At 40.4% G+C, this 14,126-nt stretch overlaps 1 protein-coding gene and 1 long non-coding RNA gene across 2 annotated transcripts in view; one reads left to right on the plus strand and one right to left on the minus strand.

Annotated features, from left to right (window-relative positions):
- The window catches only part of LOC131444534 (uncharacterized), a 30,717-nt gene extending 18,431 nt beyond the window's left edge, over positions 1-12,286 (minus strand). The window contains exons 1-2 of the long non-coding RNA XR_009233740.1: positions 12,167-12,286; positions 11,621-11,676 (exon numbers count right to left, since the gene is read on the minus strand). This is a non-coding gene — a long non-coding RNA (uncharacterized LOC131444534). The remainder of the gene's footprint in view (positions 1-11,620; positions 11,677-12,166) is intronic.
- txlnbb (taxilin beta b) lies at positions 797-8,622 on the plus strand. The gene is made up of 10 exons (XM_058614939.1): positions 797-904; positions 2,222-2,479; positions 3,232-3,323; positions 3,446-3,616; positions 6,720-6,914; positions 7,217-7,336; positions 7,410-7,484; positions 7,580-7,672; positions 7,886-7,981; positions 8,078-8,622. The coding sequence occupies exons 2-10, from the start codon at positions 2,263-2,265 to the stop codon at positions 8,552-8,554; spliced, it is 1,536 nt and encodes a 511-aa protein (XP_058470922.1). The 5' UTR covers positions 797-904; positions 2,222-2,262; the 3' UTR covers positions 8,555-8,622.
- Positions 12,287-14,126: the final 1,840 nt, after the last annotated feature.

Consider the following 14,126-nt stretch of genomic DNA (forward strand, 5'->3'; position numbering starts at 1 on the left):
TCGATGGTTATAATTACAGCACACAAGGAAGAGTTCACATGAATTCATTCACAATTTACCCTGAGGGCGACTGTGAGGAGGTAAAAAAAAACAGGACGGACTCTTGCAGGGGACATCGTCTAGTGAAAAATGATCACTGCAGTCATAACACGGTGCGAGGGAAATAAATGAACGCTTCCAAAAATAGTTTTCACCTTGTGGATACTATTCAACCATCTTCAGGATGTGTTTGACTGCATTAAAAACAAGCATCCTCTCCACTGTTTTCACAGGACATACACAGTACTGTACTGGAAGTAAATAGCAGTGAAATGACTGATCTTAGAGCACATTATGTCGGTTCGTCTCAGTGTTGGGAAGGAGGACTGCTCTAATTCTGGCCAATCAGAGACACGGTAGATTTTTTTTTTCTTTCCTGCTCAGTGACTCGGCCTGTCAGACCCATTTGTTAGAATAATTATATGGCTTTTAACAGGACTGCAGCTCATAATGAAAGCGGTCCTGCCTTAGTATAACGCAGCAGAGGCTTCACTCAAAATGGCTGATTGGGATCTTAAGAGAAAAGGCGCAAAAAGTGATGGAGAATCCTGGTTTGCATTCACACACGTTGTTCACTCAGCTGCTCTGTGGCTCACTCTGGGCTAAATTCCTGATGAATGCGATAACAATCACATGAGGTCTCCGATTTGTTTTCTGTACGTGGGGTGTCCTGGACAGAGACAGAGACAGAGACAGAGACGCTGTACTGTATGTCTCTGTCCTCCCTCTCTCTTTGCTCAGAGTGAGCTGTGCTCCTCTGGTTTATTTTGAGGGGGTCGTATCACAGCTGTCGTATCTGTGGTGGTAGCAGCCTTGCAGAGCCCCCTCGACACTCTTCCTTTTCCCCCACTGGCCCTTGGTCCCGGTAAGAACCCTGTTTGCTCGTAGCATTGCTTCTCTCGAGATAATTTTGCTCTTAAATAACATTTAAAAAAACAGCTTGTTTGAATAACCTTCTGACGCCCACAAGGTTTGTTTAAGATGAGGAGATGTTGAGTTTATTGAGACATGCATGTGTTTTGTCCCAAAAAAATGATAGGTCAATTTGAAAAGAGATTACTTTTAAACTTAACTGCAATGTTGCCCTTATTGTGTCCTTCAACAGTGAAGATATTAACACTGCTTTATCTTACAGTCGCTTATTTTTAGTTGAACTTTCTTACAACATGCTGTAGACGAGGTTGCTTATGACGGCACTCTGATGTTTTCTTTTAAATAGTTGCAGCCTTTGTACACGCGTCTGACATTGACATCAATAACAGTGGAATAGAAATTAATAAATAACTTGCCCATATTAAGAAGTTCTTAAAATAGCATGTGGGGCCTGGAACAGGTGCCATGTGCTCTGCTTGTGAAAGCACAGACAGTGTGAAGGCTGCACTAATTTTATGCACGTAAACAGGCTCTGGTTGTGAGCCGGTACAATACAATAGACATTGAATGGCTCTCTTTTAATCACTGTGGTGCACTAATATTCAATAATCATTTGTTATCATTGGGTGAGTAAGTAACTTGACATTTTCCTGTCATCCTGAGGGATGTGGTGTTTAATGTGTGGTTTACACTGGTAAACCTCCAGTCACTTAGTGGCAGAGGTGGAAAGTAATGAATTATATTTACTTGCATTATTGTAATTTTTTTAAATCTTTAATTTTACTTTTACTTAAGTACGTTTATTTGGGAAACATTGTACTACGCTACGCTAAGTGAAAAAATGTTGAAAATGATACTGAATTTTAAAAAAAATTTAAAATAACGAATTGGTGCTAATTAAGGTCCCTGAGTGACCTTTGACCCATTTTGACTGATACATTATGTGTTTACATATTCTATTCTGTCAGCACTTTAATTTGTAAAGGTTTTCCTTTAATTAAAAACAATGTGAGATTTGTGAACCCCAACCTTGTTCACAAAGTAACTCAGTAACTTTTACAGTACATTTTAAACAAGCTACTTTACAAATATGGTAGTTTGTTACTAATAACTTTGAAATGGAATCCAATCACACCCAACTGTATTTATGAAGCTAATTTGAATGTAAATACAAACATATTTTTGATGCGGATCAACTGTCTTTAGCTGCACTACACTACAAAATGATTGTCATTTGTGGTCACTTTTATCGCGACACATATGTCACAACAATGTCAGGACAAGATGAAACATCACCTCTTTTCCTCAGGTCCGTCACAGACCAACCCCCGACAGTACTCGCTGAGAATAATGGAGAGCAGCCCCGCACCCACTGGTCCCGAGGCATTGCAGTCCGAGGGTGGGCACATTGACCTGACAGAAGACCTGGCCCAGCAGCTGGAGGACATCATCAGCACCTACCAGGCTGATGAGATTCCGAGTGAGGACGCAGAGGAGGTCAGGGCCGTCAAAGAGACAGACACCCGCAAGGACCAGAAACTGGAGAAGAAGATGCTCAAAAACCTAGGTGTTTTGTTTGTTTTTGTTTCCTCCAAAAAATGCTATATCGATTTTTAGCTAATGTGGGTTCCATTCAACTCAGTCAGCAGAATTACGCTGAAACTGATAGGTGTGTAAGCGGAGCTGTGACGTGTGTAAGTGCATCCATCGGCAATGCAAGGGCAGGTAAAATAGTATTTCCTCATGCCTTTCCTACCTAAAATGTCTTAGCAAACGACTTCTGCTGATCCAAGATTGATGTCCCAACAATAATTTCTGTATCTGCTTCATGATAAATGACTTAAGGTTTAAATATGCATGGGACAGTGCAACAAATGAATTATTATCATTAATGGAATTGTTTGGTCTACAAACTGTCGGAACATTGTGATAAATGTAAAAATGATGATGTTCTCAGTCCAAAAAAAAACCCCAAAAAGAATCTCTCTCATAGAGGAGCTAAGAAACCAGACGCTTAAGAAGCTGGAATCAGAGATTGGGGCTGCAACAAATGTCAGAAAATGGGGGAAAATGTCAAGTTGTGTTTACAAAACATCAGACTGACGACGTCGTCAAATGTCTGGTTTTGTCCAAAAAACAAAGACATTCACTTTAAAGTGATGGAGGAGCTACAAAACCAGAAACTGTCTGCAATTGAGAAGCTGAAATGGTTGGCTATTTAGTAGTTGAGGTACTAATTGATTAGTTCGTTAACAGTTGCAGCACTCTCCTTCATTTTCCAAAGAGATCAATAAGAGACTTTTGATTGATTCTGTTTAGGGAAGGAAGCGATGCTGCTGATGCAAAGTTTGAACAAGCTCGACACTCCTGAACAGAAACTGGAGGCCATCATCAAGAAGCACGCTGAGCTGGTGAGTGATGATGATGAATGAAGGCAAAATACTTGTGTTCTGAGCCACAAGTAAGTTGGAAAGAGGAATGGTATTTAGGAAAAATTATGGATGTGTGTGTGTGTGTGTGTGTTCTTGTGCAGCTGGAGGAGCACCGCAGTGATCAGAAGCAGCTGAAGGTTCTGCAGAAGAAGCTGCTCCAGGTGATGAAGGAGAAGGACCAACTGCAGAGCGAGTACAGCCGGACGGTGCTGGCTCGCAGTAAACTGGAGGGGCTGTGCCGAGAGCTGCAGAGGCACAACAAGACCTTAAAGGTACCAGTAAAAATGGCATAGCTGGAGTGAGAAACATTTGTTTTCTAAAAGATGGAATGTTTCCTCCCTTAGAATCATATATTTCTACAAGCTTGATGAACAGAAACAGCTACAAGTTGCAGCTGCTAATGACAGGACGTACTGGAAGTTCTGTTTCTCAGTATTTTCTGCAATCTAGTGATTTGAAAACTAATGAACTAATGAACGCTTGTTCATTTGAAGGCTCACAGAGGCTCAATTCATTTTCTTTTCTTGGAGCATTAGCTCAGTGAACACTGATTTGGCAAAGCTAAAAAAACAACAAAAAACTGCTTTATTTAAGGGATGCACAATATTATCTGCACAATATCAGCCGATATTGGCTTAAAAATGTATTATCAAATATTGGCAGACATGCCTTGATCCCCTAATACGACTAATAACTAAAGTACACTGAACAGGCTGCTACCTCCTTGGCCTCTATGCTGGCGCCCTCAACAACTATTTATTTACATCTTTATTTATTTTGCACAATGAAGACAATGTATATCTACATCTGATCTGACATGAGTATATCAAACAAAAAGTGACAAAGTGAAAAGTGAAGGGAAAACTTATATATATATATATATATATCGGTATCAGTTTTCGGCCCCAAGCAAAATGTCCAATATTGTGTATTCCTACTTCATTAGCTACTACGCCTGATTACATGGGTTAGCAGGGTTAGGAGTAGCTAAATTTTGCAGTTAACTTAAAAATAAAAATAAATATTGTGTTGGACCACTGTCCCGCTCAATTTAGATAGATGTCAGACAGACAGGCTGAAAAATCAGGCCCTACCTAACCCAACAGGCTACCCAGCTCCTAGTACAGGCCTCGACTACTGCTAACAGGCCTCCTGACCTGTGCTGTGAAACCGCTACAGATGGTTCAGAAGGCAGTGGCGCGTCTGGTCTTCAATCAGCCTAAAAGGGCACACGTCACTCTTCTGTTCATTGAGCTCGACTGGCTACCCTTAGCCGCCTGCATCAAATTCAAATGACTGATGCTAGCCTACAAAGTGCTCCATGGGTCTGCTCCCACCTACTTAAAGGCTTATGTTACCCCTCGACTACTCCGTTCATCAAAGGATTGTCGTCTTGCGGTGCCAACACCCCACACAAGACAATCTAGACTCTTTTCGTGTTGGTCGTTCCACGCTGGCGGAACGACCAACCCGAGCGCTCTGAGAACAGGGTCATCCCTGTCTATCTTCAAGAAGCTTTTGAAGACCTAGATCTTCCAAGAGCATCTTCTGTCCTAGCACTTATCTTACCCCCCTCTCCCCTGCACGATCTCCTTCTGCATTAGCATCCACTTCTGCACTCTCACCCTCTGTCAGTCCACTGTTCCTATCTGGTGGATTTCTTTCCAAGACTTCTTCTATGTAGGCTAGTCCTCTTTTGTAAGTCAATGTGTATCAAAGCGTCTGCTAAATGCTTAAATGTAAATTGCATCACAAATGGAATCACCACCCAAGTATCATCAGCAGCTGAAATGACCACGTGCTGAGTGTTGTCAGCACATGTTGTGCCCAACAGGAGGTGACGACATCAGCTGCACAAAAAATCAGCCAGGGTGTCAAAGCTCAGGATCCCACCTGTCAAACTGCCAGAGCTGCTCAAGGCCATGGTTTCCAAACATACTGTAGTTTAATAGCCCATGACAAACAGGTTTTCACGTAATGAAGTTTAAATTACTGAAGTCATTTGCATCAGGTGTTATGAAATATGAATTCTTCTTAAAACGTGACTCAAACTTGTAAATATAAAGCTTTTTTTGACAAAGTAATGCAAAGTTACTTATCCTTTCTGTAGCTGCTGTCTGCAGAAATTCAATCTAAATGTATACCTATTACTAAGAAACCTTTTCTAAATTCACCATTTAATTATTATGAAACGTGCAGTGTTTCCAAAAGAGTGAGCCTCGGGGGAAATACATTTTTCTTCAATTTGCAAAATTAGCGAAATTGAATTTTACTTTTGAGATAAAATGGGGCTCACAACGACTTTGTCCACTGGTCAAGATTAGGATTAGGATTTATGATCCTTCATTTGTAACAGGCACAAAATGTTTTATTTTCAGTGTTTTCAGTGCTGTTTATCTTGTTCTACATTGCTGCTAGTATACAAATGTGTGTTTTTCGTGGCCTCAGACACTTTGGTCTACTGAAGATCAATCGCAGTGGGGAAATATGTGACAACAAATTGGTTGCTTCACTCACACAACAACTCAAACCCATCATATATGAGAAAAAAGGATCTCCCATCTGAGAAACTGAAAAGGCAGCAGCAAGTGTGCGGCTTTTTTCCCCCCACCCTTATAATACTAATATTAATAGATGAATCAACATTCCAGTTTTATAAGTTTATTTTCTAGTGTTTGTATACTGTATGTACTGATGCAGCCACTAGACCAGACAGATTGGATTCAATGCTTAGCCCCCAGTATAGATACCAACTGGAGCAGCAGCAAATTAAATTAAAAACTGACGACGTGAAGAAAAATGGGCTGTTTACTGTTTAGTTTGATAAAAATACTTGGTAAAAATGTGTAAAAAATCTTGGACGTTTATTAAAATCAAACATGTTGTTGGCGTTAGAATTATATTGTTTCAATATAAAGCAATAATTATATTGAGGAACTTAAACCATTCTTTTTTTGGACCCCTTTTTCCCAATACATCTCATGTAATGTTTAAATTTAAATTTCATTATTTATGAAGTTCATTTAGACATTGTTTTTTGGATCATATTTTAGTGGATTAAATGCAGAGTATGTCATTTCTACCACTGGGGATCTCAGTCAAAACAATAACAAAATACCTAGTTTGATGACATCGAGCTCAGTGGAAACATTGGAATTTTTTGTGTTTTTGTCAAGTTTGCTCCCTTTAATGCTAATGATATTTTAATGTAGAAATGTTGCATGTTATACATTTAAAATAAATCCATTAAGTGACAGACATTTTTTGACAGTGAGTCGGAATCAGCACCCACAACTTTTAATAACTTTTAAAGCCAACGTGTTGTAGCTGTATCTATTGCAAGTGTGTGCTGAAATGTTGACGTGTTGAATACAGGAGGAGACCCTGCAGAGGTGCAGAGAGGATGACCTGAAGAGGAAAGAGATTACCACACACTTCCAGGGGACGCTCAGCGAGATTCAAGCCCAAATTGAGGAACACAGCAGCCGCAACACCAAGCTGTGCCAGGAGAACAGCGCTCTGGCGGAGAAACTGAAGGGCCTCATTTCACAGTACGACCAGCGAGAGACGGTATGGCTCCTGTCTCATTATACAGAGACATAGGTTTAAACCAGACAGTTGCAGTTTCAGAAAAGCATTATATTGTGACTTTGTACTAATCTACTACATACCTTTTCACTGAACTTGTAAAACCTCACACATCTGGTCCCCTGGGCTCCCACCAAACAGATGAATTATTTGCAAAATTTCACCCAGGTCTTACATTTATTAGCTACAGTGCTTCAGTCATGTGTAGCCAAAGCTCCCTAAGCAAGAACAGAAAGAGCTTTCTGTATGAAAATGGCTCATAAATCCTCCTGAATGTCTTCCAGAACCTGGAGAAGGTCTTCAAACACAGAGACCTGAAAGAAAAGCTGCTGGAAACCAAACTCGCGCAGGCGAACCTGATACTGAAGGAGACGGAGGACAAGCACAAGCTGGACAAAGAACTTGTATGTTCCACAAGATTTTAAATCTCATATCTGGAAGACTAACCCACTAATGCATATTTCCAATATTCCACAGATGCTGAAACAGGTGACGGGGTTTAAATCGCAAGTGAAGGTCATGAGGGAGCAAGAGATCGATATGAGAGGCCAGGTATACAGTAACAGAGCATCATGAGCCGAAATGGCTTGTTGTTCCACCTCCCCAGAGACACATGTAATATCTTTTACACCACCATTTCTCCTCAGCTCGATATGTACTCCAAGAAGTTTGATGAATTCCAGGGCACAGTTTCAAAGAGCAACACTGTCTACAGCGGCTTCAAGCAGGACATGGACAAAGTAAGAACTGCTTTGCAGAACATTTGAAGTTCGTCTCGGGATGTTTGTTAGATGATCTAGTTCATCCGCAAGTAACGAGATAATAAAAACAAGAATAGGAATAAAAAAGAGTCCCATGAGATTTAAACTAACACTTCAAAAATGTCCTACACTCAAATTATTTTTAGAAGTTGCTTTGATTATGAACGGTTTAATGTGTTTTCTGTGTTGTAGATGGCCAAGAAAATGAAAAAGCTGGAGAAGGAGTGCCAGTCATGGAAGACTCGCTTTGATGGCTGTAACAAGAGTTTGGTCGACATGGTGGCAGATGTAAGAAGCATTTTTTCATTTCACGTGTTCAGCCACAAATAAGGACTAAATAAAAGAAATAAATGCAAGACTGATATACATTTTGATCCACAACAGAGAACGGTCAAGGAAAAGGAGTTTGAGCTGGTCATTGTCAAGAACCAGAAGCTTGAGAATCTGTGCAGGGCTTTGCAAGAGGAGAGGAAGAGTCTTTATGAGAAGATGCAGGGTACTGGAAGTCAACAGGACGTCAGCACTGCTGAACCAACAGAGAAGGAGGTTCCTGAGGTGAAGGAGACCGCTGAAAATGCAGAAGACGACCACCCAGTCCAGAAAAACGACGCTCCTGCCACTGTTGCCCCGACTCCACTGTCCAAGGAACTGACTAAACTGAAAGCCGAGCAGGCCCGTCTCAAGGAGATCGCCAGTTCATTCACAATCTCTCATGTTATAGCCACAGAAACGGCTGAGAGCCAATCACAAGGACCGTCAGAGGGCGTCCATATAGAGAAGAGCAACGGTGAGCACCTCCAGGAAGAGGAGAAGGCCGGAGTCCAAGATCAGAGAGATTTGGAAATGGAGTCCGTTGATTGATGTTGCAAATACTGTGACCTGCTTCCTGTGAGATTCATACAAATAAAATTTAAAAAAGCTGGCTTTAATGTTGAGTGTCTGATCCTGATTTGTCAAGACACAAGAGATGCTTATTCTAGGATGAATTCAGTATAGCTATGTGGCTTTTCAAACACACAGGTTATAACCACTGTGATGGTTAAATGTGTGTGTTCTGGGGACATTGGGGGCTGCCAGCCTTGCAAGATCAAGACCGCTGACCTGGAGTCCTCATGAAGTCCTCAGGTCTTGTGAGAAACATGAATTGCTTTACACCCTAGCCATGTACAGGCTATAGGAATTGAAAAACACAGCATGCAAAATGGATTGTTTTTGTTTATTTAAAGGTGCTATATGTAAGACATATATTACATTAAGACCATAATATGACCATGATATGGCCTCCCTGATATTGGCTCGCCCAGTATATTCACAAAATACATTTTCATTTGCAGGCCACAAACCGCCACCATCAGAAACCGCTGCAAGATACGACACTAAAAAGCCTCAGTGGCCTTCTCAAAAACGTCTCAGGCCCGGGAAAAGAAGGAAAAACAAATCTCTGCAGTGGAGATAAAACATAATATGGTTAAATAAAGATGGCCATTATTGTCCCCTTGACGTCTAGTCTCATCAGCTGACACAACAAATCATTATTACTACATAAACTGTATATGTAGTAAGGACTTGTGGGTCAAACCACACCTATTTTCAAACCTTCGTTTCATTTGTTCACGCATTCCCTACTGGCTTATCCTCCACACGAGGGCCAATCGTAGACGACACCGGGCAAACATACAGAGACGAACAACCATTCACTCACACACTCACATGCATGTCTGCATGGACTGAGGGAGGAACCCGAAGAACCCACATGAGGAGAACATGCAAACACCACACAGAAAAGCCCTCGGTCGAACCAGGATCCAAACTGGTGACCTTCTTGCTGTGAGACAATAATGCTAGCCACCACTCCACCATTTAGCCGACCCTGCCCTCGACATGTGACCAGAAAAATCGAATAAATTAATATTTGAATCCAAGTGAAAGGATTGGAAGGATTCCCTCAAGATGTAAAAATATCAGTTACAGAAAATGATGCATTAAAACTAAGTTTAAATACCAATTGTTTCATCTTAAATTACAGTTTTACACCTGTATGTTGAAAAACCTGTATGGTGGAAAACACAGGCTTTTTTCTGCCCTTGTGAAATACTGTGTGTTTTGGGGACATTTTGTTAGATTTTATCAAATGTTGGGAAATACAGTGTTTTTTTTCTATCTGGGTGCTGCCAGGGTTTCTACAAATCAAATTTAAACCTTTTTAATGCCACTTTGAAAGAAATGTAATACCAACTGCACTACCATAACAGTTTAAATGACATAATGGAGGATGAGTTTGGATTCTAAGCCCTATAAAATTATTAAATACCAAGTTATGTTGCATGAAACAAGCACCTTTTTTCCCATAATCTCTAACTCTTTTGTGAGCTCTTTTGAATATCTGGCGTGTGACCGGCAAACAGTGTGACGGTGTTAAAAATAAAGTCGGGCAGAGTAAAACTTAACACTTGCTAACGGATGTTTAGCTATAAAATCAGTGGTGTGTCCCTTTAAATTGAGCTTTTGGAGGAAACCGTTTAGCAATTAGGTCAGAGTGGATTTGGAAAGGAAACAGAGATTATTTGACAGCAGTGCACTGATAAGAAGTTGCATATCTGATTAAACTATCGCTGATCCACATTCAAACAGAAAATGGCTGGAGGAGAGAGACCAGCTGCGGACTCTTGTGTAAAAGCTCTCACGGCTTTCATTGTAAATGGAAAAGCTCTGCTGGAGCTCGCCGACAAGGAGAGCAGAGAAGGTAGGCAGCATTTTGTGAGGCCAGACAAGTGGGCATAAAAATAGACACGCACACAGACACCACGCTCTGCAGCTGGCAGGCGATTTATGGTTGTATGGGAGCAGCAGAAGGCCTGTCAATAATTAGACTTACAGAATGAATCCTAACTGACTTTTACACGCTAACGCCATCTCCCACAGTTTCTCTCCCAAGAATTCATCAGGCAGAAAATTGAGCGGAAACAGTCACTGCCGTGCAGAAGGTTATAAGCGGTGTTTGTCCAGCTTATGTCTCAAAGGTTATCGTTAACTTGAGCTCTACGACACACATTTATGAGGCCTTTCGGCGTCACAGACTCGGCCGTAAATGCATATTATGCAGGAATAAGCTGTTTAGCTCTACTTTTGTCTTATTTCACAGTGTCTGTAAAAAGGATTTATGGGGGAAAAACAATGAGTCAGAGCACAAAATATTCACCCCTTAATGGAGCTTGATGTCCCTCTATTTACAACAGCCGGCTACTATAAATGCACATTATAAATCTTTACTTCAATGGTGTTAAAATATATTAAAGGCATATTTGAGATTCATGACTCACGTTGCACACCCCTAGCATCCATCACAGGGAACCAAGGTAAAATAGATTATAGCCACATGCTAATCACAGGCTCATGTAAAAATCTGCACTTTATCAGGTGAGTCTGCGTCTTAATTTTTCTAATTTTGGTCGCCACCTACTCTTGCCATTAGAAGGCATGGAAAATGAAGCTCACTTGCAAATGCATTATTTGTGACTTCAGAGTTTGAGAGCCTTTGTGACACAGCCTTACCAAAAGAGGCGGCAGTAGCTCCTGTATCCTTGCAAGCTACAAACAAAGATTTTCTCCATGGACTTTGGTGCAGGAAAATTAGTGGTTTACAAACTTCAGTTTCCCTCCAGAAAGGCTTCAAACACATACTTAAAATATCCTAGACTGACACTGGGCTTAGATTTTGTTAAGTGGCTAAACTTTTGGCAGCCATGTTTTAAAGGTCCAGTGTGTAAAATGTAGGTGAAATGATTTTTATTAAACAATTTTGCCATTTTTTTGACCACCGTGTTTCTAAAGTAAGCCCGCGTTGAACAAACTAAACATCTTTCAAATTTTGACGCTAACTGAAGGCTACATACAGTAGGTTCTTGAGTAAATGTTGCTTCACTGTACCTTTAATTGAAGGTGAGTGTCCACGTTTCAGGCTTCTTCCCAGGGACAGCAGCGCACTGGGGGGGGGGCACATGAAGTCAGTGATGACTTTGTGTCAATATCTCATACAACCAAGTATACATTTTTTAACACACCATAAACCAAAACAACACTAAAGCCTTTGTTTGCATGACATTATCAGCTGTGCCGCCGCGCAGGACGCTCTGCAAGACTTTCGACAGCGAGCAGTGAGTTACTTACAATGAAAAAAATATATCAAAAGTATTCTCAACAGAGCCGTCGCCTGGACCTTTGTAATCTCAGTGAGTGTGGCCGATGTAACACAGGTGCAGTGGGATTCCTTTTTACAGTGTTTGGATGATGAGTTACAGCTTGGTGCTGAAATGTTAGCTGGGGACCATCAATCAAAATGTATTTTACCAGATACACCGCTCATTGATGCCAAAACAGGAGAGTGGGTTTGATTCACTTCTTTTTAACGTAACCTCATGAATTATCAGGCTAAACATCTGTCAAGATTAATGCGCTGGCATTCTGGTATTTTACCTTTTGCTGTGCAGAACAGTGACACTGAAGAAATATCTTGGTCGAGGTAAAAAAAGATCCTGCTGCTGCTGCTGCTTCTGCTAATCCGTCCGTTCAATCCTGTCTGTGCTCTCGACTCCATCTTAAAGATCTGGAGAAGAATCAGGCAAAAATGACACGCTTAAAAACAATGACAGCAAAATGAAGCATCACAAGGCAACATCATGTTTCTGTGGCAAAGATTTCATGATATTTAAAGCTGTGATCGTCAATAAAAGAAGAGAAAACAAATCACCTGACACAGAAATCTTAGAAATTAGTTAATGAATAAATATGAGCTTGTTTTTTTTTTTTAAATAATTGTTTTCCTGTTCAGGTTTTCGTGTTGTCCCCCCACTCAGGCCTTTTTAAAAATGGTATTTTGCCTGTATTTTGCAGCTGGGAGGTGACTTTGTTTCACTGCTGCCAGAATTCAGCAGACCGTCCCACGGTGGAGGACATTTTTGTCTACACTGTGAAGATTAAACCCCTTCATCCACAACGGTGATTAATTAAATGAACACAGAAAACGGCCGATGCGGGCTGATAAATGTCTCGTATCAAGTTTAGAATGAGAGCCGCGGCTGCTAAATAAATAAATAAATAGTGTCCCAGCTTTGAAAATATGCATGAAAACTGTTAAAAGAAAAAGGAAATGAACATGCTCTGTCATTATTATACGCATATAAATACATCCAGTGAAAAGTTAGTGTGCTTTATTTTTAACATTTACTTGATCAATCAATCGAGCTAATTTAATTTAAGAATTTATGAATGTATGTATGGACAGCCAACTGAAGAAATATTCTGTGGCTGTACTCTTCTGAGTAAATTAAATGAAATATTTCACAAATGTGTTCAGTTCTCTGAGTTTTTAGCTTTTTAAATGTGAATATCTTCTGATTTCTTTGCATATAACAAAGAAATCAGTAAAAGGCTTTTAAGAACATGGTCATTTTGAGGTTTGGGGAAACATCGATCACCTGTCTACCAATGTAAGACGTGGATGATAAGCAACAGCTAAAAGAACATCCAAGAACTCAATGACAACTGGACCCACTTTTAAAGATACCCCACGGAGAGATTGTGAGTGCAGTTTATTGGAGTAAGACTTTACGTTTATATTTTACACATCTTTATTTGACTTTTTAGGCCATTAATCCACCTACTACAGGCAGTAGGAAGAGGGAAGAGGAAGCATCTACCCAACATCTCAAAACAAAAGGACATTGAGACCCAGTTAAGGTCCACCCAACCCTCACTACACATGCAATAGATATTTGGTTGAGAAGCAAATCTTATTGTTTATTCCTGGGAACCCTTTTCAGCTTCTTTTTTTTTAGGTGAAGCTTATTTGATGTTAACTGCCAAAATGATGTCTCTTAAAACTAGAGATGTTGCTGCTGTGTTTTTATTGGAATTGGTATCCGTCCAATACTGGTGCAAAATCACTGAATTGGAAGAAACGACCTTCATGTTGTGATTGTTAATTTTGTCCTTTATGAGAGCAGCATAAATGACAACTGCTGTTGGATCATGACATTTTTAAAAAAAGGCTGGTCATAAACAAGTGGTAACCTGAAACCTGAATTCACATTTTGAAGCTTTGAGACTCCTAATTTGGGCTGGGGCCATGTTGAGGTTTTGCTATCGGACGTTCACAGGCATCACCTGTTACCAGGTTCCTACTGGTAAGACATGACACTAGTGCCCACATGCGCATTTTATAAAATACAAAAGGACCACCATGAAAACCCGATACGAGCGACTGAGACCATTAAGTCCTCAGGAAAAGTTTACCGACATCATAAATCAAGTGGAAAATAGGCCTTTTTTCTCATAACCATTCAAAATGACTCCTTTTTGCGACCAGTGGCTATTCAATATACTTTTACTCCTGCATTGGTGTCCTTGGGGGAGCCATAAAACTACATCCAATTTT

The sequence above is a fragment of the Solea solea genome, chromosome 18 (genome assembly GCF_958295425.1).
Source record: "Solea solea chromosome 18, fSolSol10.1, whole genome shotgun sequence".
Lineage (NCBI taxonomy): Eukaryota > Metazoa > Chordata > Actinopteri > Pleuronectiformes > Soleidae > Solea > Solea solea.